The sequence below is a fragment of the Balaenoptera borealis genome, assembly GCF_965194805.1.
Source record: "Balaenoptera borealis genome assembly, chromosome: 1".
Taxonomy (NCBI): domain Eukaryota; kingdom Metazoa; phylum Chordata; class Mammalia; order Artiodactyla; family Balaenopteridae; genus Balaenoptera; species Balaenoptera borealis.
This window is the reverse complement of record NC_138860.1, coordinates 87,886,059-87,913,126: the sequence shown is the minus strand read 5'-3', so window position 1 is coordinate 87,913,126 and position 27,068 is coordinate 87,886,059. Positions and strand designations below refer to the sequence as shown.

At 40.9% G+C, this 27,068-nt stretch overlaps 2 protein-coding genes across 4 annotated transcripts in view; one reads left to right on the top strand and one right to left on the bottom strand.

The window, feature by feature from the left end:
• The window catches only part of FMO5 (flavin containing dimethylaniline monoxygenase 5), a 254,114-nt gene that overhangs the window by 77,263 nt on the left and 149,783 nt on the right, over positions 1–27,068 (bottom strand). The window lies entirely within an intron of this gene.
• The window catches only part of CHD1L (chromodomain helicase DNA binding protein 1 like), a 52,427-nt gene that overhangs the window by 18,051 nt on the left and 7,308 nt on the right, over positions 1–27,068 (top strand). For all 3 annotated transcript variants that reach the window (XM_082367449.1, XM_082367448.1, XM_082367447.1), the window contains exons 7-19: positions 3,068–3,230; positions 4,412–4,567; positions 5,339–5,431; positions 7,522–7,618; positions 9,775–9,848; positions 10,120–10,230; positions 13,029–13,143; positions 13,780–13,933; positions 17,412–17,577; positions 21,635–21,783; positions 22,607–22,770; positions 23,322–23,527; positions 24,604–24,702. In XM_082367449.1, coding sequence (XP_082223575.1) covers positions 3,068–3,230; positions 4,412–4,567; positions 5,339–5,431; positions 7,522–7,618; positions 9,775–9,848; positions 10,120–10,230; positions 13,029–13,143; positions 13,780–13,933; positions 17,412–17,577; positions 21,635–21,783; positions 22,607–22,770; positions 23,322–23,527; positions 24,604–24,702 — 1,747 coding nt within the window. The remainder of the gene's footprint in view (positions 1–3,067; positions 3,231–4,411; positions 4,568–5,338; positions 5,432–7,521; positions 7,619–9,774; positions 9,849–10,119; positions 10,231–13,028; positions 13,144–13,779; positions 13,934–17,411; positions 17,578–21,634; positions 21,784–22,606; positions 22,771–23,321; positions 23,528–24,603; positions 24,703–27,068) is intronic.

Below are 27,068 nucleotides of genomic sequence, written 5' to 3'. Positions count from 1 at the left end.
TATGGCCACTGTCTATTATTCGCACAGTCTCAAAGATTCCTGTCCCTTATTGGGGGCCCCTCTGCTCTGTAGTGTCCTTTACGTTCTTTTTAGGGACTCGTAACAGTATCTCTTTCCCAAAAGGTTGTCATATTCTGGCGCCTAACCTTATAAGAGACTGCTTCATAAACTACCATGCCAGTTTACTGATTTACAGTGGGAGAAGAGAAGCGGGTGTAGTAAAAGAACCCTGAGCTTGGAGTGGGGGAAGCTAAAGTCTGTTGCCTGCTCCAGAGCCTTTTCTTCTTACTCATAAGGAAACTAAGGCTCAGAGGGGCTAAGTGAGGAAATTGTTCTGCATCATCTAAGTATTCCTTTTTAGGTGAGGTTTGAATTGCAGACAACTAGTTGGTCAGAAAAAAACACTCACTTTTATAATTTTTATTTTTTTCTTTTCCGTTATGGTTTATTACAGGATATTGAATAGAGTTCCCTGTTTTATGCAGTAGGAACTTGTTGTTTATCGATTCTATGTATAATAGTTTGTATCTGCTAATCCCAAACTCCCAATCTATCCCTTCCCCACCCCCCCTTCCCCTTGGCAACCACAAGTCTGCTCTCTATATCTGAATACTCACATTTATTGATTGGTGGGGAGAAGGGTACTGCCTTTTCCTCCTTCCTAATGTTGTTTTGAGCTTGTTTGTAAAAGCTAGAAGCAACCTAAATGTGAATATAAGGAATTGGTTATACAATTTATGCTATACCCATACAGTACACTTACAAAGTAAGGCTGCCATGAAAAATTATGCATAAGAATATTTAGTAATGTAGAAAATATTTGCAAAATATTTTATACAAAAATGTTTACAAAATATTATACACAAACAGATTGTCTCCGGACCTTTTTTTTTTTTTTAAATAAATTTATTTATTTATTTGTATTTGGCTGCGTTGGGTCTTCGTTGCTGTGCGCGGGCTTTCTCTAGTTGCTGCGAAGGGGGGTTACTCTTTGTTGCATTGCACGGACTTCTCATTGCGGTGGCTTCTCGTTGCGGAGCAAGGGCTCTAGGCGTGTGGGCTTCAGTAGTTATGGCACGCGGGCTCAGTAGTTGTGGCTCACGGGCTCTAGAGCACAGGCTCAGTAGTTGTGGTGCACGGGCTTAGTTGCTCCGAGGCATGTGGGATCTTCCTGGACCAGGGCTTGAGCCCATGTCCCCTGCATTGGCAGGCAGATTCTTAACCACTGCACCACCAGGGAAGCCCCATCTCTGGACTTCTTTTTTTTTTTTCCCCGAGTATAAGTTTTGATGCCAAAATGGACACTGCTTTGAATAAAAATGTTAACTCATGTGATAGTGTAAGTTGATTTTAGTGACTGACAACCTTGATTATCTTTGTTGACCTCATTATTTTGGTCACTTTAGTTCTTTGCTTGGTGAGCACATATTTTAAAAATGTGATTTGGTTATTGGAAACCTTTATTGTTGAACTACTATGAAAACACTGTCCTACAAGCAGAGCAGGCATGAATGGGCATTGATTAGACAATTTAAAAAGAAACGAGGGCTTCCCTGGTGGCGCAGTGGTTGGGAGTCTGCCTGCCGGTGCAGGGGACGCGGGTTCGGGCCCTGGTCTGGGGGGATCCCGCGTGCTGCGGAGCGGCTGGGCCCGTGGGCCACAATTGCTGGGCCTGCGCGTCTGGAGCCTGTGCTCCGCAACGGGAGAGGCCGCGATGGTGGGAGGCCCGCGCACTGCGATGGGGAGTGGTCCCCGCTTGCCGCAGCTGGAGAGGGCCCTCGCACAGAAGCGAAGACCCAACACAGCCATGGATAAATAAATAAATAAATAAATATTAAAAAAAAAAAGAAAAACGAAAAAAGGGAGAGTGCCCCCCCAAAAAAAAAAAGATTTTGAAATCAATTTTAATTGATTGTGTCGTTTCATTTATCACCTTTTCTTATCTCAAAAGCATTGTCTCCTTTTTTTAATTTAATTTAATTTTTTAAAATTTTTGGCCGCACTGTGTGGCTTGTGGGCTCTTAGTTCCCTGACCAGGAATTGAACCTGCACCCTCGGCAGTGAAAGCACGGAGTCCTAACCACTGGACCGCCAGGGAGTTCCCAAAAGCAGTGTCTTCTTATGACCCCCTCCCAAATCAAAATATAGAAACACAAGAAGAAAAGTAAAAGCTACCAAAAATCCTACTCCACTGCATATGTTAACATTTGGTGTATATGCTGCCACATCCTTTGCAGTGCTGTGTATACCCAAACATAAATATGCATATATATTATTTAAAAAATAAAAATATATTACTTTAAATATCAAAGTGTATATATGTATCTATATAGATACATACACTCATACATAATGTATTTTGATGTTTAACATATATACACAGGATATGGCTTTCTCTTTGTGCTGTATTATTTAACTCAAGTGGTCTAAGTTCTTGTTAATGTTAGTTCAGAGGTTGTCCTTTGCTTTACCTAATATCTGTTGTTACTGTTTTTCCTAACCTTTTACTTCATTAGTCTGTTATTCTTGGTGTTCTCATCTTTTGCTCAAAATTTAAAGAGTTTGTTTCCATTTTGGACTCTATATGGTCCAGAAATGTCCAGAAGTCTTGATGCCTTGCATTGGCTGCACCTGTAAAGTTTTACAAAAGGACATTCTTTTAAAAGAGATCTTTTTGCTTCTTGCTTGTAGTGGTGGGTCCTGCTGCTATTGCTTTGGGCTTCTCAAACTGCTTGGGTCTATGCTATGTGCTTGAATTCCCACAGAGATAGAATAACAGTACCCATATTCAATACTCATGCAGTACTTTAGCGTTCAAAATGTGATTTTACTTACCTTATAATGGTATCTCCTTCACAGGATTATTACCCCTTCTTATAGTCTAAACTGAAGAGATATTATTTCCTACATCAAACAGTTATATACATTTTGAACCTGAGCCTTCTGATTTCATGTCCCTTTCGTCATTTCATTAAATCATGCCTCTCTTTGTAAAGGCTGTGATGGGTAACTAAGTCTTGCTTTCCAGGGTTATGGATTTTTCACTTTATTTATTTATATATTTGAGTTTTCAGTCGTCTTCAATCTCCTGTTGACCGGAACTCCCATCCAGAACAGCCTTCGAGAGCTCTACTCTCTCCTCAGTTTTGTGGAGCCTGATCTCTTTTCCAAGGAGCAGGTGGAAGATTTCATTCAGCGTTACCAGGATATTGAGAAAGAGTCTGAGTCAGGTAAGTTCCCTTCTTACAAATCATGCCCAAGAGGTCTGGCCCAGAGACTTCCCTAGCACATGAGGGTTATAGATAGAAAAGAAAGAGAATCGATAACCAGAGGACACCTTCCGGGAAGATACAGAGCCACACAAAGATAAGGTGATGTCAGAGCCCTCCTGCTGTTCCCAGCTCCTGCTATTCATGACTCATGATTCATACAGAAAAGTATGCGGGTGCTATAGTCTGAAACTGTCATTCAGCGTTCCACAGCACTGGTGTTTCTTTTAACACTGCACCAAAACCAAAAGTCTGGGATGGATGGTGGTGGAAGTACAGGGGAAAGCCTTCCTTGTTTGTACAGTCACCATTCGTAGTCTTCTTCCTCTTGCACCTTTGCCCCCCTGCCTCATAGCGTTGTCTGTCTATCTCTGTGATATTATCCCAGGATGATTACTCAAAACAAGTGGTAGGCATGCCAACTAGTGGGTATGTATGTAGTAGGTGAGTGTGAGTTGGAAAGACTCCTCACAGCAGAGATCCCCACACCACAGGCTGAAATTTACCTGGGGAACCTGCTCTGATTGTTCCCATGTTTAGGGTTGCTAGATAAAATATATGACACCCAGTCAAGTATTACACAGGACATACTGATATTAAAAAAAATTATTTGTTTATCAAATTCAAATTTAATTGGGCACTTGTATTTTTATTTGCCATATCTGGTAATCCTACATGCAGTGTAATTCCAATTTAGGCTAGTTTTCGAAGTTCACGACAGCTGGGGAAGGAACAAGGGCGTTGAAGTCAAAGAACTAAGTTTGAGTGCTAGCAACATTAGAGCCAGCTATGTGACTTTGGATAAGGGGTTTAATTCCTCTGAGCTTCACTTAACTTAGTTATACAAATAGAGACAATATTACGTATTGCCCTACATTCCTGAGTTGTTACGCTGATCAAATGCAAAAGTATCCTGGAAACAGACTGGCTCTATGCAAATCAGATTATTAGTAAGAATCAGAAGGAGTTGGAAAGAAGAACCCAATGAAGGAAGAAACACTATGAAAAATTACCGTGCTGGCCTAGAACCCAGAAATGAGAAACAAAAATAAACTGTTGTATGTTCTCTAGTAATTGATTGCCTTGGTCTTGCTTTTGTCCCACACTACTCTTGGGTGTGTGTGTGTTTTCCCCTCATACAGCAAGTGAACTATACAAACTCTTGCAGCCATTTCTGCTGAGGCGAGTGAAAGCTGAGGTAGCCACAGAGCTTCCCAAGAAGACGGAAGTAGTGATATACCATGGCATGTCAGCACTGCAGAAAAAATACTACAAGGCCATTTTGATGAAAGACCTAGGTAATCAGAGGGCACTTGTCCATTTAGAAACTAAATGAGGATATGATTTGCATGCAAGGAAATATTTTATAATCACACTCACTTTGTATAGCAAGAATATGGGATGGAATTTTGTATTCTGAATAATATTCGGGTCAGCTGCATAGTATCTTTAGTATAACTCAGACTTTATTGGTTGTTGCATTTGTGAAATTTCCTCCCCATCCCCCTGCTCCTGGTTTTCCTTATTGCCTTTAGTTAAGCAAACTCTTCTAGGTGTCCCAGTCATGCCTTTCATTTTCCTATCCTGACACATATTTAACACATTGCAAAACGTTTCGGTTAAATCATATTGGGTTGGCCAAAAAGTTCGTTCGGTTTTTCTGTAAGACGTTACCCGAATGAACATTTTGGCCAACCCAATACTATCTGGAAGGAATGGGGACTGGGAAAGGAGAGATAGGAATAGACAGATCTCTCAATTTGCACTTTTTTTGTCCCTTGGCTCCAGAATAGCAGTTGAAGAAGGAAATTTAGAATTCTGCAAAAGAGTAACAAAGTACCCCCTGAGTTTGTTTTATAGTTAGGCTTCTTTCTTGAAACAAGGTGATGGTTAAGAAAACGTTATATCGATGTGCTATTAATTCTTAATGTGATTCAGTGAAATTTGGGAAGTTAATATAGGTTTTAAAGATATATTATTGAAATGAGTAAGGTTATGTATGGACACTTACAGGGTTTTTTCTGTTGTTGTCCAGTAGTCCATCTCTCTCTCTCTTTTTTAAATTTCAGACGCGTTTGAAAATGAGATGGCAAAGAAAGTTAAACTTCAGAATGTCTTGTCCCAGCTTCGAAAGTGTGTGGATCACCCATATTTATTTGATGGTGAGGCAGTGCCCTTTTTCCTCACATTACTTTTTGTTGTCATTTCTGTGGCCAGCTTCACAGCAAAATTCTTCAAAAGATTTGCCTATACTTACTGTCTATTTTCCCCCATTTTCTCTTATTAATTTTTTATGTTGATGTTATCTAATGTATTGTTCATATTCAGATTTCTTCAGTTGTCTCCTAAACATCCCTTATGACTTTGTTTTTCTTTTTTCTTTTCTTTTCTTTTTTTAAAGTAATTTTATTTTTATTTTAGATACAATGGGAAAACCCAGGAGAATTTTAATCAGAGGAGTGACATTATCTGATTTAAATGTTTTTATTGTTTTGAGCTACGGACACTTAAAAAAGAAACAACAGCAAAAACGAAACAAACAATCCAACCCCCAAAACAGCAGGTGCAGAAAGGATAACATATCCATCCCCCCATCCCCTCCCACCATGAAGACCTCCTCCCTTTGCTGGGAGGAGAGTGACATGGTTATACTCAAGGGTAGAAATTGGAGAATGAGAGAATTCTGTACAAATAGGCCTTGTTAAACACAATTCTCATTCTCCTTAGCCTTTCCCACATAGTGTGGTTCCTTTTTCACAATTGCCTCTCTTTGTTCAGCACAATAGAAAAGCATTTAAATTTTGCCACTTTTCTGGGTCTTTCTTCATTTCCTTAGGAGAGCTCCCTGTGTCATGTAAAAACTTATGGGAAATAATGTGTATGCTTCTCTCCTGTGAATCTGTCTCGTGTCTGTCTTTTTTTAAAATTCAAGATCTAGTCATAGGTCCTGCATTGCATTTGTCATTTTTTTAAACTTAATTCACTTATATTGGTAGCCTTCGGGACAATTCTAGGCTTTTTGTGGCTGTGAGGGCTCTCTTTACTCTCCTATAATCTAGAAATGTTCCTCAGCATTTTTTTTTTGGTCTTTGATGAAATTGACAGTTCTGAAGAATCAAGGCGGGTTGTTTTATGTGATGTCTCATAATCTGAATTTATCTGATCATTTTTTTTTAACATCTTTATTGGAGTATAATTGCTTTACAATGTTCTGTTAGTTTCTGCTGTATAACAAAGTGAATCATTATCTGATCATTTCTTTATGATTGGATGCCCCTTGGTCTTGAACCCACTTGTTGAGCCTTTTATCACTACTATTCCTAGTTCACCAGTGGTCTCCGAGTGGCTCAAGCAATAGTTGTCAGTTCACATTTTAATTACCCTCTCAAAATCTTGACGTAGTTGATTGCGTCTTGAGACGCCTTTATCCTTTGGCTTCTGGGACAATACTTTCTCTCGCTTTTCCACCTGCCTTATGTCTGCTCCTTCTCAGCCTCCTTTGCTGCTTCCCTTTCATCTTATGGATGTCTAAATTTCCCTCTTAAGTGCTACTTTAGTTGCATTCTATACATTTTGATATGTAGTGTTTTAATTTTCATTTAAAAAAAATTTTTTTTTTTAATTCACTCTGATTGGTAGCCTTTGGGACCATTCCAGACTTCCTGTGGCTATGAGGGCTCTGTTATTGATAGGATCAGTGTGGAGGGTTTGCCAAGTCATCTTAAGGAAGTCCTTGCCAAGTAGCAGTATGAATTGTTTTAAAGTGTCACAGAATCTTAATTAGGTGCATATCAGAGCTTTTTTTTTTTTTAAGAGATGGGGCATTGGGAACATGTAGATTTTGAAGGAAGCCCTCCAGGTTATTCTACTATCCCCACCTTGAGAATGACTCATTTATACATCTGAGCCTATTTCTTGATTTGTTTTCTAGAGTGAGAGCCTGAAGATTTCAATTTTGGGTCTCTTTGGTCTTTAGCATCTCCCTGTGCCTCAGCTTCCTAAAGAGTGGGTTTCTTCCTTGGGTAAACATTTCTTAGGCATATTGGGTGTGCCAGGCTCTGTGACTGATGTTAGGCAGTGCTGAGATCATCATGTAAAAAATAATTATGAAATGCTTCAAAGAGATATGAGACTTGGGCCCTTTATCAGTTAGAAGGAGCTTGGCCTCTCTGTAGCCTCGGCTATCGGCTTTTCTGTTCAGTCTGCCCTGACTGGGGACACATTTACGGGGAGTGGGTTCTTTCTTTTCCAGGTGTGGAACCAGAGCCTTTTGAAATTGGAGATCACCTGATTGAGGCCAGTGGGAAACTTCACCTGCTGGATAAGCTGCTGGCATTCCTGTATTCCAAGTAGGTGGTAGGTTCATATTTTCTGCTCTGAGCTGGTGACTGTTAAAACCAGAATAAGGAGCAACTCACTGGTTTCTTGAGACTAATCCCAGTTCTCCTTTTTTCAAGACCCTGATTCAGGTTCCATCTTCTCTGCAACTACAAACCGCCCCCCCCATTCCATTCCATCCCACACCATCCCCTCCATAATCATCCTTTCCTTTCCTGATTTCATACAGCACTTAGGATCCTAATCCAGTGCTTGGCAATGTGCTGCCTTAATCTGCTGTCTGGTTAATTGCTGTATATTAACCATCTCACTCCAGCTATATTGTTTAGTTCCACAAGGACAGAGATAACATCAAGCATTTCTTGTTTCATTTCCTGCTGGTACCTTGCATTGAATTGGCACATAATAAGTGCTTAGTAAATATTTACTTTTGTTAACTTGTGGGGCTTGGTTTGAACCCAGGGAGAACTTGGGGACTCTTTCCTTGAGACATGAGTTGGACATCGGATGACCGAGTCACTTCTGGAGCCTCTAAAGTTTCTGCTAAGTGTTCAGTGGCCTGGTGTCCAGCCTGTATCTGATCTTCCTGATCCCCAGAGGGACAGAGGAGTCTAGAAAAATCCTAGTTTCCCAAGGATTTGAAAGTTATCCCTTAGGGACAACTGACCCAAGTAGGCCTGAACCAACCTAAAACCTCAGATTTGGCAAAACTGTCCAGCATTAGGAATGTGCAAGTCAAATAACTGCATGTCTTACTATATTTTATTGGCTATGATGTATCTAAGTGTTTTAGTGTTGGAGAAGGACCCATAAGTATCTTCTCTCCAACCTTTTCCTTTCACAGGTGATGAAACAGGCCCAGAGAAGTTGTGTGGCTTGTCTGAGGCCACCACAGCTAGCAAATGACAGAGATGGGATTAGAACTGAGGTCCTCGATTTTAAGTTCAGTGCGTTTTCTACCAATCTGGGGCTAGAGCCTTGAAGGAGTTGTTTATAGTTGTTCATCTACACCCATTGCAAAATCAGATTAAATTCGTTTTCCTAATGAGAATGTTGTTTTGACAGTGCTGTGCTTCTTTGTTTACACAAACTTTTTTTTTTTCTTTTTCATTAGTTATCTACTTTATACATAGTATCAATAGTGTATATATGTCAATCCCAATCTTCCAATTCATCCCACCCCTCCCTTTCCCCCCTTGGTGTCCATATGTTTGTTTTCTACGTCTGTGTCTCTATTTCTGCTTTGCCAATAAGATCATCTATACCATTTTTCTAGATTCCACATATATGTGTTAATATATGATACTTGTTTTTCTCTTTTTGACTGACTTCACTCTGTATGACAGTCAAATAATGGCTGATAGCATGGGGCTCTAAGCTTGACTTTGTTTTTTGTTTGTTTGTTTTGGTCGCACTGCGCAGCTTGTGGGGTCTTAGTTCCTCAACCAAGGATTGAACCCTGGCCCCCAGCAGTGAAAGCACAGAGTCCTAACCACTGGACCGCCAGGGAATTCCCTTGAATTTGTTCTTGACTTAATCCATTTTACCTCCTCCTTTCCTCTCTCCTCTCCCTACATAAATTTTATCATGTATCACATGGGATATGAGATGCCACCTGCCCCTTGCTTCTCTAAAGTGATGTTTCTCAGAATTTTTAACCAATGATGCTATACATTGAGAGGATAGTAACTTTCACCCCCAAGTAGAGGATAGCTATAGATTGCCAACCACAAGCTCTTTAGGGTTATCAATTTTTGTTTTGTTTTTTGTACATTTGAATTTTGCATTTTTCTCTTCACAAATCTTTGTTATTTTGCTGTTAAAATAAAAGTGTATATTTCTTTCCATTTAGTATTTGACATCCTAGAAAGAGGTGTCTTGGTTATCCAGTCTTCCTACACCCTCTGGTGCATTGACACATGCTCCTGGGAATATCCCCACTCTAGTTTGAGAACTGCTCTAAGGATACAGCTACATGTGCAGTTATATCCTTATATAAAGCATTTTGCATTACTGAAGAAGTCTCTGTAAATGATTATGACATTTATATTTCTGCTTCAGTATTTCATTTCTTTATAAACTTGCATTCTTTGGTAAGTGTCACCTGAGCGAAACCCACCTTAAATACTATCAGAGGTGGCAGTTTTCCTTTTCTTTTTCTTGCCAGGGGCCATCGAGTTTTACTTTTCTCCCAAATGACCCAGATGTTGGATATTCTCCAAGACTACATGGATTATAGAGGTGACATCCCTTGACCACTACATTGCTCAAGACTTTTAGACTTTTAACAGTCCAGATAGGCCCCTGAAGAGTTACCTGGGGTGTGGGGCTGTTACAGAGGAAAGCAGTGTAAGAACATTATTCAGAACCAAAGGAAGATTGCTTACAGTAGGGGCATGCCTGTATATGAGAAAGGACAAATTAGCATTTGGTTTTGAGCTGACAGTGTTTAATTCCACAGAGAATACTTGGAAATGGTTAATGTTTCTCTGTTTTCTCCCTCTGTGTGAAGGCTACAGCTATGAGCGTGTGGATGGCTCTGTGAGAGGAGAAGAGAGACACCTGGCCATCAAGAACTTTGGACAGCAGCCCATCTTTATTTTTCTCCTGAGTACCAGGGCAGGTAGGCCGCATAGACACTGACAGAAGCAGACAAATAATGGGTGACACGGTACATTTACATCCTAACCATTAGTATGTTTTTCCTTAATTCTCTGAAAGGTGAGGTTATTACTGAGGAGTGTAAAAAAGGGGGAATTGAGGCAGATGACATAAGTTTATCAAGGTGCTGGACTTCTAGCATGGTGTTCTTTTCTATCCAATCGATCTAAGCTTTCATCTCATCAAAGAAGTAAGGCTAAAACCTGGGGTCATTGGAAAGTAATTCTAATCTGCTTTGACTATTGACCTGGGATCATCCTGAAAGATTTCTATGATTTTCTGCAAAATTTTAGTCACATTTGATAGAGACAGCTTACCTTCCCAGCCATGAAATGAGATAGCAACCTGTCTACTAGTTGTCCTTCCTACAAGTAGCTCTGGAATAGTGTTGTAAAAGCTTAATAAAAATCTAGTATTAAAAAATGTGATTATAATGAAATTGCCAGCTTGTTAGAATTATTTATAACATTGCCTATATAAACTTGTTACAAATATTATACATGACATTTATAGTGTTTTACCAGTTACAGAATGTTTTCATTTCTTTAAATAATATGACATCAGCTCTTGGAGATGAAATTATTCTCATGCCATGGAACAAGCAGACCTTAAGTTAGTTTTAAACTCATAGAATCTTAAGTTTCATTATTTTATTTTTTGTAGACCTAAATCTTGATGGACTAGATGCAGGAGCTCTGAAGGGATATGTGTCCTCTATTAATAAGGAGAGATCAATATCTTTATGAGAAGAGAGTTCAGGCTCACTTAGTAAGCATTTATTAAGCGCCTAGTACTACAGGGTATAAAAAAGAAGTGTTAGATACACTCGTTGACGGCAGGGAGATTGTTCCGCCTGTGTACGTCTCACCTCTGTATTGTGAAGATCTGGTCAGATTCATTTGACCCCACTCGCTTCCAAGATCATCGACTGCACCCTGGATCTCAGCCATTTGTTCCTGTCATTAGTTGTCCTAGGGGTAGACTTAGGAGAGACCGAAAGGATCAGGGCAAACATCATCACTGTTGGGAAAACAGCCCTATTTATGCTTTACTGATTTCATCATCTTCATATTCAGAGTGCAGCATTGTTTGAAACGTCTAAAATTAGGAAGAAAGAGATCTCTGCTTTTCAGCTAATCTCCTTGGAGTACTCAGAACTAGTTGAAACACAGTGATCTTTTAGAAGCCAAAGCAGTTCTGGACATGAGTCTTTTCCAAACACTGTCCTGTTTGCTCTCGCTTTTTAGCTGTAGATTTGCATCATTATCATTTTATTCAGCAGTTTCCCTCCAACTTTCAAATATTTCTGATTGAGTCATATTGCCACCAGGTGGCAGTGATAGCTCATGAATATGTCCCGAAGAAGTCTGGCTACAACTTATTTATAAAATATCACCCCTTCATGAAGAAGAGTTGAACTTAGACGACATTAACCCAAGAAGAAGAAGAAAATTTTTAGGGAGCACACTTTAATGAAAGAAGTGCCTGGGAGGTATTATGAAATAGTGGGTAAAAAGCATAGGCTCTGGAGCCAGACCATGTGGTACTGAATCTGGTACTTTCTCTTTCCAGCTGTGCAACTTCCAATAAATCCCTTAACCTCTCTGTGCTTCCATTTCAACATCTATAAAATGAGCATAATAACAGTAACTGCTCATAGGATTGTTGCGAGGATTAAAGGAGTTAATATATGTAAAGTGCTTATTAAAACAGTGCCTGGCAAGGAGTAAAGCACAGCACCAGGGTAGCCATCATTATTACTAAGTATAATTTAGCATCTCTCAGCAATCAGTCTTTATTATCTCTTTATTCCAACTTTAATTTTATATGAAGGCTTTAATTAGAATATTCCTGCCTGGCTTGTCTGGAGATCCAGCTTAGAGACAGTAGCCTGTCTCAAAAGTTAGTCCTTAATTTTGGCTCTTGGAACAAGCCGTTTCAGGCTTGCTTGTTTCAGCAACGAGCTGCAACGACCCTGCAAAGAGGGAGTCGGTTTTGTACTTGTTTCCACGTTAATCAAAGAGAAGGCTGTAATTTGCCTTCATGGTTCTCTTAATTCCTGTAGTCCAAGGAGCCTCCCCAGCCCTTTTCTTACAGTGCTGAAGAAAGACCAGAAAGTTGTCCCAGGGGGTGTTCTTGCCCTTCGGTTGGTTTTGTTACCTTGCCTTTGATTAATGTGGAAACACATACAGAAGAGACTTACTGAAGTTTTCTCCAGTCAGAGGGAGGTAGCTTCCCCGCTCCTCTTGGGAGTGTAATAAATGGCATCCCCTCTTCTCATTACCTTGTATCAGGGGTCTTACTGTTTAGTTGTACCTTGCAGTGGATGTTAAGAGCTCTTCTCTTAATGTTGCCCACAGCAGACCTCACTCATATTTAAAACTGGTTCTGAAAGAGCATGTGGCCTTTTCTATAGACGATTCTAAACAAATTGCAGTGAAGATTTTTAAACAGAAGAGATTTAAGATGGCTTCAGGTCATGAACTTCAGTACCCACTTTTGCTCCTTACCCCTGCTGCCCTCGTTCTGTTACTTTCAGTCGTTAAACTTTCCCAAGTCAGGCGATAGGAGCCCAGGTAGGACTTTTAACCACTGCAAGGCTCTGTCTGGAGTTGGGGATGGGAGTGCCAGTTTGAAGGATGAAGCCAATTGTTTTGGCTGCTTTCGATTTATCAATCTGGCCACTGTAGCCTTGCGTCTTTATTGTCTGGTCCCTAGCCCATGTGCTGCTGATAACATTCTTTTTTGCATTGTTTTCAGGTGGAGTTGGCATGAACTTAACGGCGGCAGATACCGTTATTTTTGTTGACAGTGATTTCAATCCTCAGAATGACTTGCAAGCAGCTGCCAGGGCTCACCGAATTGGCCAGAACAAGTGAGAGATTTAAGCATAGCACGGCTCCACTTCCTTGGCTCCTGAGCAGTTCTGGGTTGGGGAGGAGGGTGAAGAGTGTGGGCCGGTGACAGTCCTAGACTGCAGGGCGAGAGACCGCTAGGCTTTAGCCCAGCTCTGTTGCTCACTCACGAGTAGTACTGGGATGGGCATGTTATTATTCCAGACTTGCTTTGTTAAAAAGAGCAAAGTCAAATTGTGAAAGGACTGGAAGGAAGCTTTAGAAGTTATTTATCTCATCCTTCCTGAGTTAAGGTCTAATTCAGTTAAAAAATGAAGTTATGGCTTTATGGAGCTAAGCTAAAAAGATAAGTCTTACCCTTTGGCCTGAGGATGATTTAGATCTCCCAGAAGTTTTCCTCCACCACAGATAAGGAACCCCAGTTATGGCCATCTCATTATCCCTCCCTTGACTTTTTTGGAAAGGTTCAGTGACAATTAGAGGCCGGATCTGCCTAACAAATGCTCAGGTTCACATACAACCACTTCCCTTTAGTTGTACCCTGAACATGGCATTTTGGGTTTGTTTTCTTTTAGGTGTATTGACCTTGCATGCTTGTGCCCTTCTTTGCAGACCCTTCTATGTTAGCGCATTGCTTTCCTTTGACTTCTGTACAGGTCCGTTAAAGTCATTCGGCTGATTGGCCGAGACACTGTGGAAGAAATAGTCTGTAGGAAAGCAGCCTCCAAGCTGCAGCTCACCAGCACGATCACAGAAGGGGGCCATTTTACTCTGGGAGCCCAGAAACCTGCTGCGGATGCTGACCTCCAGGTAAAACATATTCTTCACTTTAGAATATGTCCTGGTTTTAGCCAGTGCTCCTGTGGATGAGAAAGTAAATGCATTAACCACCCACTCTCCCCAACCACACATTTGTTCTCTGGCCAAATTCCTACCGGCCATCGTATCTACTGCGTGCAAGCTGCTGTGGGAGCTAAAATGAATCTGATATGTAAAGGCAGAAAAATACAGAATGAGGATGGGCTTTGGATCCTTCTGCTGGGATTCAAATCCAAGCCTTGCCACTTACTGGCTGAGTGGCTTTGAGCAGATCTCTTAACCTTTGTTTTTCTAAAAGTGAGGATACCACAAGTTACCTCAGGAGGCCTTAAGAGAATTAGATAAAATAAACAACTCAGCATAATAAATAATGATTAATCTCATACCTCCATCTTAACCCCAGACCCTTTGATCAGCGCTCTACATCACCTTCTTCATACTCAGAGGAAGGTGGACAAGATCAGGAATTCAAAATTATGCCATAGGAAAAATAGACGAAAGAACTAGAGTTAATTGCTTGAAGAAGGGGACGCAGGATAGGAAGCAGGTGCTGGCTTGGAAGACTGTAGAGAAAGCTGTCTTCTGGAAGAGGGCTTAGAGATATTCCGTAGCAGCCCTTGGGTTAAAATTAGAACCCATATTACGATATATCCCAGGTTCTCCCATTTTGACCCAGGGATGAAGGGCTGGAAGTGGAGAGACCAACTCCTAGGATACTGGAAAGATCCAGGCGTGAAGTGAGTAATAGACCTCTGACGGGGCAGTAGCAGTGGGAGGGTCTGGAGTGAGCAACATTACAAAAGAAGAAATGACAGGAGTTGGCTGCTTAGAGGTGGGAAGCTAGGGAGACGGAAAATTCAAAGATGTCTGTAAGCCTGGATGATGAGGAGGATAGAAATTAGGAAGATAGAAGGTAGGCAGAGTTTTAGGAAGGGAAGATAATTTATGCTTTAGTCAACAGAGTTTGCAGTAAAAAATAAAATATAAACAAAACTATTATTAGAGGAAAACTCAGAGACAAAAATTTCATTTGCAAAAGTTTGTAAGAGAGTAGGCTTTAAAGGGACTAGTTTATCAAACAGAAAATATCAATACAACAAGTATTTAAAGGAAAAAAAAGTTAAACACTATTATAAGCAGAATTACCCAGTTTACAGTTAGTCTGTAAACATTAATGTTAAAAAATGTTAAAAAAACATTTTCTCACATAGCTATCATATCCACAAAGACCAGTGCATAGCTTTACAGATCAGCTTTGCAAAAGACAGGGCTCACATTGGTTTTGTTAGTGAGTCAGTAACTTACAGGAAAGGCTCAAGGTTTCTTTTATTTTAGGTCTAGAACTAGAAAGTATCCCTGGGTTTTATGCATTTACTTGTTTGATTTTTGTTTATCTCAAGGTGCAAAGTGTGTTTTTTTCTTTCTCTGTTCTTCCTTTGGTTCCCAATTGATGTGTGCACGCTTATCCATGCTGGTGGCAGGGCCGGCTGTACGTATTTTTTTCACATTATCCAAAAGGCAATTACAAATGTAAGATGAAAGCTTGAGAGAGAGGTAGGGGCAGACTGCAGAGACTCTTAAATATAGTTCTCCATGCACGAGTTCTCCCATAGAACCTTGAGAGTGACAAGTTCAGCATTGGGTCTGGTGGTGGGAATAGATGGCGGAGCCTTGGAGTGCCCACATTCTGGGTGTGGGAGGAGGAGGGGTTGTCAGTGAGAAGTTTGAACTCTCTCCCAGTGCGGGAGGGGCTCAGGGGATTCAGTTGGGGTGTCCCTGTGATGCGGGCTGCTGGACATGTCCGTGTGATTGAGTAGACATGCCTCTGTGCCGTGGGCCAAATACTAGTGGGAACATAGACCCCTGGCTGTTTGAGAGGGGCGCTCTCGGAATCTTGCCCAGCTCGTGGTTATCAGAAGGTTACGTTCTGGTTTAATGTCTGATTTCTCTCTTCCCTACCAAGACTGCAAGTTATCTCTTTGGTTGCCAAAAGCAAAGGTAACAACCCAATGCCCTTGTCTCAGAAGAAAGCAGCGTTTGTTTGTAAAATAAAAAGAATCCAATAGTAAAAGATGTAACTGTTGTTTAGTAAATTTAAGAAGTATAGGATCCTGAAGTCCTCAAGGAAGGAAGAAGGTTTGTTATCCTGCAGGAGGAACATAATAGAAACAGAGAGAGGCAGATGCAGATGTAGTAAACATTTATTGAACGCTTACTGTGTGCTAAGTATCATATGAAGTGCTTCTTTCCGATTGTTTCCGTGATATGAATAACAAGAGAATGAGGTAGTCACTCTATTCCTATTTTAAATAATTTGCCCTAGGACATTTATTTATTAGGACGCCAATCCAAGTACTCTCTAACTTCCAAGCACATGCCCTTGCCGTTAATTACTGTAATATATTGCTTCTCTAAAAACACATGTAGTCCCTTGGTGAGTGAGACACATCACAAGTGAAAGCATAAATGTAAGGTAGACTGAAGGGAGTGTCCCAGGACAGACCAGTCTTTTTCATAAATAGTTGGCTTTCTTCTATTTTTGGTGCCAGTCGCCTTGTTATATATATCCAGGTTAAAGATCAGTGTATCCAGGTTTGATGCTTAGGTGAGCTGTCTAAATTTTTTTCAAGCTGATACAGAATACATTAAGATTTCCAAGTTACTCACAAAATACACCATCTGGAGATAACTGACCCAGTCTAAAGAGACAAGATGCAAATGAGCCAAGATGTGAATGCGGCTTGGTTCAGAGTCTCAGAGTTATCACTTAGGGAAGTACAGAGTTGGAAGTAGGAAGCTAAAGCCAGGAAGGATGATCTGAACTTTTTAGGTGGTTCCTACAGCCCTAGGGATAGGCTGAGGGTACATTAGAGAGAAGGAAAGAGAAGCAGGGTAGTGCAACGCTAGAGGAATGTCCAGCAACATTAGAATTGAGAAAGGGCTTTCAGGTCTAGCGGGTGGGAGTTGTTACTGGTCTTTGTGAAGGCGGTTTCCATAGAGCACTGTGACAGGAACAAAATTGCCAAAGGAAGGAAGTCACTTAAGAAGTACCCCGTGTAGCCTTCTCGTTCCAAGAAGTTTGGCAGTGGAAGGGATGGGAGAGTAGCTAACAGGGTCTGTGACTTCTCATGTGGCTGCTGGGATTGCCTGTGAAAAAGACTCCATGAGAAGTGCTAAGATAATGCAGGAAATGGCTGTTATTCAAAAAAAAAAAAAAATTGGAGGCTCAGATTTTTTGTTTATTGAGAATTGTCAAAGTCAGCATCTCTGACTATCATTTATCACTCTCTGCTTACCCATCATCCAACTACAGAACAGCCCCATTGGTGTCATCTGTCATGGGGAGAGAAGGAAGGCTGACCATCAGGGAAGGCATGCGCCTGGTGTCGTTAAGCCACTTTGCAAATCACTGATATCCAATGTTTGTTTTCATGAGGGCCAACTGGACTTTTTGTTTTCTTCATTCAAGTTGAGTGAGATACTCAAATTCGGTTTGGATAAACTGCTGTCCTCTGAGGGGAGCACCATGGATGAAATAGACCTGGAGTCTATCCTGGGAGAAACAAAAGATGGCCAGTGGATCTCTGGTGCCCTGCCGACAGCAGAAGAAAGAAGCAGAGAACAAGAGGAAGGAAGTAAGTGGGGGGTGAGAGCAGAGCCAATGGCACGGCGCCCCCAGGCTAGAACATGAGTGAGATGGGTCCCCAGGGAAAGTCCTGGATACTGCTTCTGGGACATCCTTTTCCTGCCCAGCCCTATTCTCATCCTGGGCACACTGTTTAAGACTTAACATGGTTCAAGAACTCTTCCTAGGCTGATTGGAAATTGTCTGGCTGTTCCCTTGTATCTGAACTTTGAACCAAATTGATGATACTAATGCTTACGGTAGTATCAATCTCAAGGATTTTAATTTGTGTTTTTTCCTCCCTTGATTGCAAGCATCTTCTCCTTTGTTTATTAGTAAATCCTTCTGTCCTTAGTATGGTGCTGCACATAGTGATCCCTTTTCTGAATAGTAGAATGAGTTATTTTTTTAAGTTATAGTTAACACCAGTTCAGCATTAAGTGTGAGCTTACGTGCCTTATACCTATTTTTTCATTTCACTGCTCTGTGAAGTGAGGTACTGTTAACTTTAACTTTTCTAGTGAAGCAATATATATGATCATGAGATGATCTTGTCTTTTTTTTTCTGATTTGGGTCAACATTTGTCTTTTGTCCATTTCTATTTCTATAGTATTTTAATTTCTGATTTGAAATTTTTTTTTTCACATAGTAGCTTTGTAAGGATGTTCCCTGTTGTCTTAGGGTTATTTTGAAATGACTTTATTTTCCCGTACCAGTGGCAACAGAGATTCAGTGTGGACTGGGGTGAGAGGTCTGATAGTCTTCCTAGGCTTCTTAATTCAAGAGTACCTTATTCCATTCATACAGAGAAGGGCAGTTTCTTTACCCGACACTGCTTCCTTTTATTGGGTGGAGAGTGGGCTGGCATGACTTCTGGTTTTGTGATTCTCTTTTGTTTCTGTAGGACCCTGAATTTCCATCACTTGCTTCCTTCCCTTTGCCACCGAACTGTCAAAGCACGTCTTCCCCTTGTAAGTTATCTCTTTGCCCCGGAAGCAGTGCCTTCCCAAATTGTAAGCTGCAACTACTTTCTAGTTCCTTCCTTTCAATTCCTTAGTAGCCGCTGCTCTGATCTGCCAGGTCTCAGACCTTTCCTCATTATTTTCCCATTTGGGGTGTGTCCTCGTGTGGGATAAATTTGATCTGTGTCTGACGTTGCTAGAACCCTGCTGCCCCTTTTCTAGGCGGTCTCTGCCTGACTCTCTACTCTAGTGTGGGCTTAGGAGCCGACTCAGCTGGTTTGAGATGTTCATTTCTCTGCCTACCTGCGAATTGAAGTTTGTAGTACTCTCTGCCTCCTAGTTTTGTAGTAGGCGTGGGTTCAGGGTGGTTTTGTTATCCCTGTTGTTCTGTATGGTTTTTATAGGATGTTTGGGGAGATTGGAATGTCAGCAGCTGGCGTGATTCTACAAGACACTGCTCTTTGACTTTCCTCGTAGTTTAGCTTGTAAATTTTTTAATATTAGCATCCCATTTTTATGCTTCAAGAACTCTTTCTTATTCTCTGCTTGTTGTTGTTTTAAATCTGTCTTGTTCTCATTCCAGGGATATAACATCCTCTCTGAGGACATTTATTGTAGCTTTTAAAAAGTATTCCAGGGAGAATATTAATTGTAGCTTTTAACAAAGTATTCCTCCACTTCCTGTGTTGTCTCTCTTTTCTCCGATTGCTTCTCCTTCTTTTTAAAAAGTTTGTCTTGTCCTTGTTGGTAGTTTTCCTGAAATACCTGGTGCGCTCTGGCTGTCTGTTCACGTGTGCTGGTGAAATGCCAAAGCTGATGGGCAGCTCTGGCCTGAGCAGGTATACGGGCTCCCGGGGCTTATTCCAGCATCACTGGTTGGTGAGCTGGCTTTCACATTGAAAGAGACCTTCCCAGATGTCTGTATTTGAAGTCTTTTCTCTGGGCAACTCCATTTCTCCAGAGACGAATCCTTTAATATCTTTCTTGGAAGAGGTGGGTAAGGGACGGAATAACCTGTTTGCTCAGATTGAGGAGACAACGTGAGTAAAGGGGTTCAGGGCACTCCTGTATTTGGTGTGCAGATTTTCTCTCAGTTCCCCCACCCCGCAGTTCCTCGTCCATGGTAAGTTCTAAGCTTTTGGGGGATTGAAAAGGCCTGTGTGCTTATAATCACCCCTTGCCTAGGCACCTGTGTTTTGCTTCCACTGTTCTTTTCACCCTGTTATCATCCCTCTAGCCACTTCTATTTTCTAAAGAGTTATTGACCTTTTCATCCACTGTCGTCTCATATATCTTTTTAAAATCCCTTTACTGCCATGTAGTTATTTTAGGTGGGAGAAGAAATAGATGTATGTGGTCCTATTTTTAAGTTGCATTTTGATTACATTAAGTACTGAAGCTTGCACCCATTTCTGCACTCATCTAGATTAATTTCAGCCTATTTTCCTAACGTTTAGTAGAACAAAATAAAATTTCACTGTTTTCCAGAAAGATAATTACAATTTTTTTGGCAGTTGGACTGAGAAATATTTTTTTTTTCAGGCAGTCCAGCTGCCAGAAAAGATTTCCCAGTTGTATTAAAATTTGGAATTTTGTCTTTGATCAATGAGTATAGAGTTCACTCTGTGGTAGATGGTTCCATTGGCAGGCTATAGATAAGTGTCTAAGCCTGTGGTCTCCAAACTTCTCTGGGCTGCAGACTGAAGACAGATAGCATGGTTAAAAGAATACAAATAAATATGAAAGACTAGTGATTACAGCATCCCCTGTCAAAATTAAATAGAAAACAGGGTGGCTTTATCTTGAATGCCAGGCTTTTTTTTTTTAAAATCACGTTCGTAAGTTGAGAATTGCATGAAGATACATATGTTGATATTTTACACTTCTCGGCTCTTTATTTTTTTTTTTTCCACTTGTTGATAGAGCACCTCATTGAAAGCCCCCTGCTGATTTAATTAGCAAATGCCAATTAGAATTACAGCTGGTTGGATTTGGGTAGAAGTGTGAAGCAATTGATCTCTTGAGAATGAAAATGTTTTGCTTTCCTACTCTCTGGGGAAAGCATAGTTACAGCTGATTTTATAATGCTGTGAAAATACATTTTTGGTAACGTGCTATTAAATATGTTTCACTTTAGAATCATTGTCTCACCTCTCTCTGGTTGCTAGTCTTGGCTTGTTATGATTTCTCTTTATCATGTGATTCATGATCTTGGCACATCACCCAACCTCTCTGAGCCTTTGTGTCCTCATCTGTAAAACGGTGCTATTAGTATCTGCTTTACTCTTCTACACAGTTGCAAAACACATAGCATAAAATGCTATTCAAGTTTACACTGTCACCATTATTGTTGTTACTGTAATTGTTATTTGCTGGCCTGTTACCTTTCCATCCTTCTATAGAGAACAGTAATGTACTGAAAAGAGCACACTGGCCTTAGAGTCAGAAAATCCTGCCTTCTTCGCTTATTAGCAATGAGAACTGGGGAGTCTCTTGATCACTGTCTGAGCCTCAGTTTTCCCTTTCTTAAGTGGGGTTAGTTATATCAGAACTGTGGTGAGGCTCATGAAGATGCTTCATGAGATCTACAAAGAATATTGTAAATCTAAGGGATAGTTTTTGTGCTTCTTTATTCCCTCCTAGATTTTCTACTTGTTCCTTTTAATATTACAGCAAAGGGGGGAAAAAGTTGAGTGTTAAAGGTGTGTTTGGAATTTAAAAAATATGCTTTTGGTTACCTTTATTAGATAATCTTAATGTCAGTGAGATTTATGCTGGGGAGTAGTGTGGAGTGAACGAGTGATGAGTGTTCCAGAACTCAGCAGGGTGGAGGCATCCAGCAGAGACTCACAGACCATCTAGAGATGGACCAAAAGGGCTTTAGCTGTGCTCTCTCCTTTGAAAAGTAAATACACTAGATCCCCATGTGGATCCCAAACCCATCAGCATTAGTGAGATCAGAAATCCAGTACCTTCATCACAAGCTAGTCTTAGCCCGTTTAGAATACAGGCTGCTCTTTTGTTTGCCCTGGTTATTGCTTTGACTAGAATCAATCTATTTTTCTTTAGTATCTAACATTTCTCTCTGTGTTTTATGTTTTTAGAAAACCACATGTACTTATTTGAAGGTAAAGATTATTCTAAGGAGCCTAGTAAAGAAGACAGAAAATCATTTGAGCAACTGGTGAATCTTGAGAAAACCCTTTTGCAGAAGACTAGTCAAGAGGGCCGGTTACTCCGAAATAAAGGCAGTGTAAGAACTATTAATTTATGTAAGGATAAGTTCTTTCAAACGTTCATCCTAAGAGAACAAAAAATGATGCTGGGAGTGATTGGTTAAGAAATAAGTGTGTAAGTGTTTGTTGAAATACAAGTATCATTGACTGTACCCTAGTATAAAAGCTGTGTAAGAGGTTGGCATAAAAATAATAGCAAGGAGGGTATATTTTACCATTTAATGCAGGTGTTAGCAGCCTTGTCTATCTAAGCCACCCCTGAAGGGATCACTGTATTACACCAAAATACCATACCCTGCTGCTGACAATCATGACCCTATGTCATTAAGAGAGGATGGCAATCATAAATGATGTATGTAATGTCCACAGTATTTGGCACTTAATCTGTGCTCATTAAATGCTAGTTATCGTTAAGATAATCATGATGTTGAAATACTCTGTTTAACACAGAATGATGTAATACATTGAGGAAGATTTCCATTAAAAATGGTTAAACCTAGAATAGCATCCTGCAGGGTATGCCTTCAATTTTTTAAAAAGTTATTTTCTGAAGTACCTTATTCCTAATGAAATTAATCAAAATGATGTATTGCTGTACTAACCATGGCAGTGCTTTGGTTGAGTTTAGAGCACAGTATCTTGGTTACCATGCCTACAAGATGTATTAATTGAAGTGTCTTGCTGCCACTTCCCACCACCCAAGGTGGCATGGAGAGGCAGTGTCTTGTGAAATATTAAGCACGTTGCCTCTGTTCAGAGTGTGTTTTAGGGATGAATGAAACTCGTGAAGGAACAGGTAGCCCCCAACTTTCCTGGTTATGGAGCTTGTTCTTCCTACAGGTTCTCATCCCAGGCCTTGTGGAGGGGTCTACCAAAAGGAAGCGGATTCTGAGCCCAGAAGAGCTGGAGGACAGGAGGAAGAAAAGACAAGAAGCAGCAGCCAAGAGAAAGAAACTATTAGAGGAGAAGAAGAGGAAAAAGGAAGAAGCAGAACATAAGAAAAAGTATGTATGTGTTATTCGATTGTATTATTAATAAAGCTGAGGGTCCCAGTTGGTAAAGGAATCACTATTGCATAGTGAGTCCACAGTTGAACATCACTTTACAATTGCAGAAAATGTCTGTAAAGCTGGTAGTTCCTACTGGTAATAGAATACATTTTTAAAGATTAAACTTTAACCTTAACAGTTAGTCTACTTAAGAGAACAGCCCTGAGTGCCTAAGGCAGAGAAGATGCATTCAGTTGAAGCTAGAAAATTTTAGGATTTTATTTCAGCTGCCTAACGAGAGTAGTTTACTTGAACATTCCCTTTTAGTCACATGTTCTTAAAAACAGTGACATCCGGTGGCTGCTCATTTTTGAAGTGTAGTCAGGAGGCAGTTAGGCTAATCAGTAAGGCTTCTTGTTTATTTACAAATAGGCAGAAAACAGGGTGAGTTTTTCTAATTGCATCTCCACTTGCCACTTACTGTTTGTGAATAGCAGTACAAGATGTGCTCCAAGGGAAATTGTGATAAGCCCAGTTAATTTCCTTTCCTCTCTGGCCTGTTGAAGGATGGCCTGGTGGGAGTCCAACGATTACCAGTCCTTCTGCCTGCCTTCCGAGGAGAGCGAACCAGAGGACCTGGAGGACTGGGAAGATGAGCGCTCTGCCCAACTGGATTATGAGGACCCAGACTCGACCTCCATCAAGTATGTAAGCGGTGATGTCACCCACCCACAGGCTGGGGCGGAGGATGCTGTCATCGTGCACTGCGTAGGTAGGTAGAAGTGGTGGGGCCTGAGTCTTTATGGTACCAAGGTCTGGGGAAGATGAGGCAGAACCCTGATTTAGGGGTGATTAATGGCCCCAGTGTAGTCTTGTGTGGTCAAAAAGAGTGAATTTTAGAACCAGGAGACTGGGATTTGACTCTTGTCCCTCTTGTTTATCTGGTTGAGCAGCCCAGCCTCTCTGGGCCTCAACTTCCTTATCTGTATAATGGTATAAGATCTGCCCTGTTCTCTGCACAAGGTTTTTAAGAGAGTACAAGGAGGTAACATCTATAAGACAAAGGAATCCTTTCAAAACTCCAAGCATGTTCTTCCCTCATGACCTTTGTACTTTTTACTTCCTCTGTCTGGAGCCCTCTTTCCCCACTTCGCCACATCAAGCATTGTTCAAATGTCTGCATCTCAGAGAGGTCTCTCTTGATTGCCCAGACCCCATCCTCACCCCTCTATTCTTCTCTATCCACTTTTTTACCTTATTTTACTTGATGATACATCACCATCTGACGTATTGCCTATGTATTTGCTTATTTGTTTCACTGAACTAGAAAATAGCTTCATGGGAGTAGGGATTTTTTTTTTGTCCACTGCTGTAACCCTAGTGCCTAAAACAGTTCTTGATATGTAATACTAACAAATATTTATAGTATGATTGAAAGAATGAATGACTGTTAATACCAGGTACTAACTAGCTGTGTTAGTACCAGCTTGAATAAATCATTTAACCTTTCCACTTTCTTACCTGTAAAATGGGAGTTGTGTGCTGTTGTATTAGGTCTGCTCTGCATCTTTCCTCAGCCATCTCCCAGGAATTACAGAAGTACTGCAGAGATTCTGCTCTTTCAGAACACTAATTTTTTTGATGCTTTTCTGCTGTGATGGCCAAGAATATTCCAGAAAACCTAAACATGTTTGAGAAGTCCAGTGTATAATATGTGCAGGAGATTAGTTTCTTCTGCTCTTTGAAAAATCATTCTTCTACAGGTCTCTTTGGTGTACCTTTGTTTTTTTTAAATTGTGGACTGGATTTTGCCTCCTATAGAAGAAAATTTTCTCTTTCTTCTATCAGATGACTCTGGCCGCTGGGGCAGAGGTGGTTTATTCACAGCTCTGGAAAAAAGATCTGCTGAGCCAAGAAAAATATATGAGCTGGCTGGGAAAATGAAAGGTAAGAAGCAAAGCAGAGAGAAGGGTTAGGGATGGGAGAAGAGGGGAGAGGACACTCAGGACAAGTATTAGGTGCGTTAAAAAGCACTAGATGAGGAGTCGGAAGAGCTGGTTGGAGTCCGAATTCTGTCATCAGTTAGCTAGTTGATATGTGACTTTGAGGCAATCCCTTCCCCTCCCTGTGTCTGTTTTCTCATTTGTAATTTGTGAATAATACTTATTCCACCCACCGCATGGGACTATAATGAGGATAATGAATGAATGTGTAAGTACTTTGATAAATGTCAATCCCTGCATGCATGTTAAAGTGTTGGCTTGAAGATCATTTCATTGTTTACCCAATTCACTCCATCTTCTTGAGGGAATATCTCCTGAAAATGTCAGACTCCTGTGGGAGAGAACTGAGACATACTATTGAAGTGCTAACAAGACCTGGGTGCTGAAGGGAAGGAGGTTGTATTATGAAGTAACACTCCCTGGAGGCAGAAGTATAGAGCTGTGCGGGGCAGGGGAACTTGGAAGCTGAACAGTATTCCCCCTTGGCATAGGGAGGGGCCAGGGCACCTCCTGTTATGTGTGGAGATCACAAAGTGGCAAGAGGAGTAAAGTGATTATTGTGATTAGCCTCTCAAGTTCCATAGGAAATAAAGGATCTTGCCCAATAGAGGAGGGCTCTTCACATTTCTTAGAGATTGGTTTTTTCCTAATTCTTCTGCTCACTTCTCCAGGGTAGAAGGGGATGTAAGGACTTAGAGTGAATACTCTTTCTACTAAAACAGATTACATATTACAGGGTTTCATATGTGTGAAATAATTAACCCAGATCTAGATATTGATTGGGCAGCTGGAAAAGGAGAGACTTCAGGAGGAGGTCGGAGTTAGAGATGCAGGCTGAGAAGTTCCCATTTGGATGAGGAACGGGAGGGCAGAGAATAGAGCATGGAAAACACCTCCGTTTAGGAGCAGAGGCAAGAAGGAGAGAAAGAAGGAATTGTCAGAAAAATAAGAGAACCTTGAGAATGTAGTGTTTTGAGGTACAAGGGAGGAGAGATGTCAAGAAGTGGTCTGTAGTGTCAGACACTGAAGTGAGGATGAGCACTGGGAAAAGGCCATTGGATTTACCCCAAGGGCAGTCACATGACCTTGGAGCACTTGGAAGAGAGTGTGAAAAGTAAAACCTGGTTGCACAGTGTTAAGGCATAAGTGGTCAGTAAGGAAACAGAGATGGGAGTGTGCACTGTTTTCTGAAGAAGGATTGAAATAAGGTAGAGCAGGGTAGATGAAAAGTGGGCTTGAATTATCAGGGAGGGCTTCACGGAAAGTGGTGAAAGTTCTCTTAGGCCTGGAAGGGTGGGTTCGGTTGAATTTAAATAGGTGGAGAGAAAGGGCAGGAGAGTCCATAACCATGTCTCATCCTTTTTGGTATCCCTGTAACTCCACTGTTCCCAGTATGGGGTATTGAATGACCCCTGCAGCTACACAGCGAATGTTTTTGGGGAATGTTGTGTAGGTCAGACAGGCTGGAATAGAGGGTTTAGGCTGAGGAACAGAGGAGAGTTAGATTTTAAAGAAGAGAGATTTGGGCCACATTATAGAAGACCGTACATGACTTGTCCAGGGAGATGCCGTTCTAGGCAGGACCTTATCCAATGGCTAGTGGCTAGATATGGGAGATTTGAGTAGAAGAATGGCATAGCAGCACAAATATTTTAGAATGACTTGAACAATTGGGGTATGCAGGATGGATTGAGAGGACAAAAGGTTCAAACTGGAGTAGGCCAAAAAAAAAAAAATTGGAGTATGCAAAGCCATAGAATTAAATTAGCACGTTTCTCTAGAGAATTTGATTTGATTTGGATGAGGTAGGAAAATATACAAATACAAATATATAAGTATGGTAGAATACAATATTTGAATAGTTTAAGACAAACATAAGACTCTTCTAAAGGAATTTTACGTTCATAGTGCCCCACCCCCTCCCAGTCCAGATGCCTCTGGGTTTTGCATTCACTCTCCAATGCCTACAGGAGTACTTTGTAGGCAGCGTTTGAGAGGCATTGAATTAGGAGATCATAAAGATTCAGGAGTGAAGGGGGTGACATGGTTGCATAAGACATTCCTTCTTTAATCTCCCTTTTTAACCAACGGTTTAGACATCTATACATGAACAAAGGTGCTTTGGTGGGTCTTTTGGGAGACCCAAGAGGAGACTCACCCACCACTGCAACTGGTAAGAGACAGACAAACCTCCGTATAGGCAAGGAACCAATGGAGCCAGCAAAACTGCCTAGACCCCTCTCACTGCTGTAGGGCAAAAATCAGGTGAATGCTGCCCTGGGCAAGTACTCACACACAGAACTTGCAGAA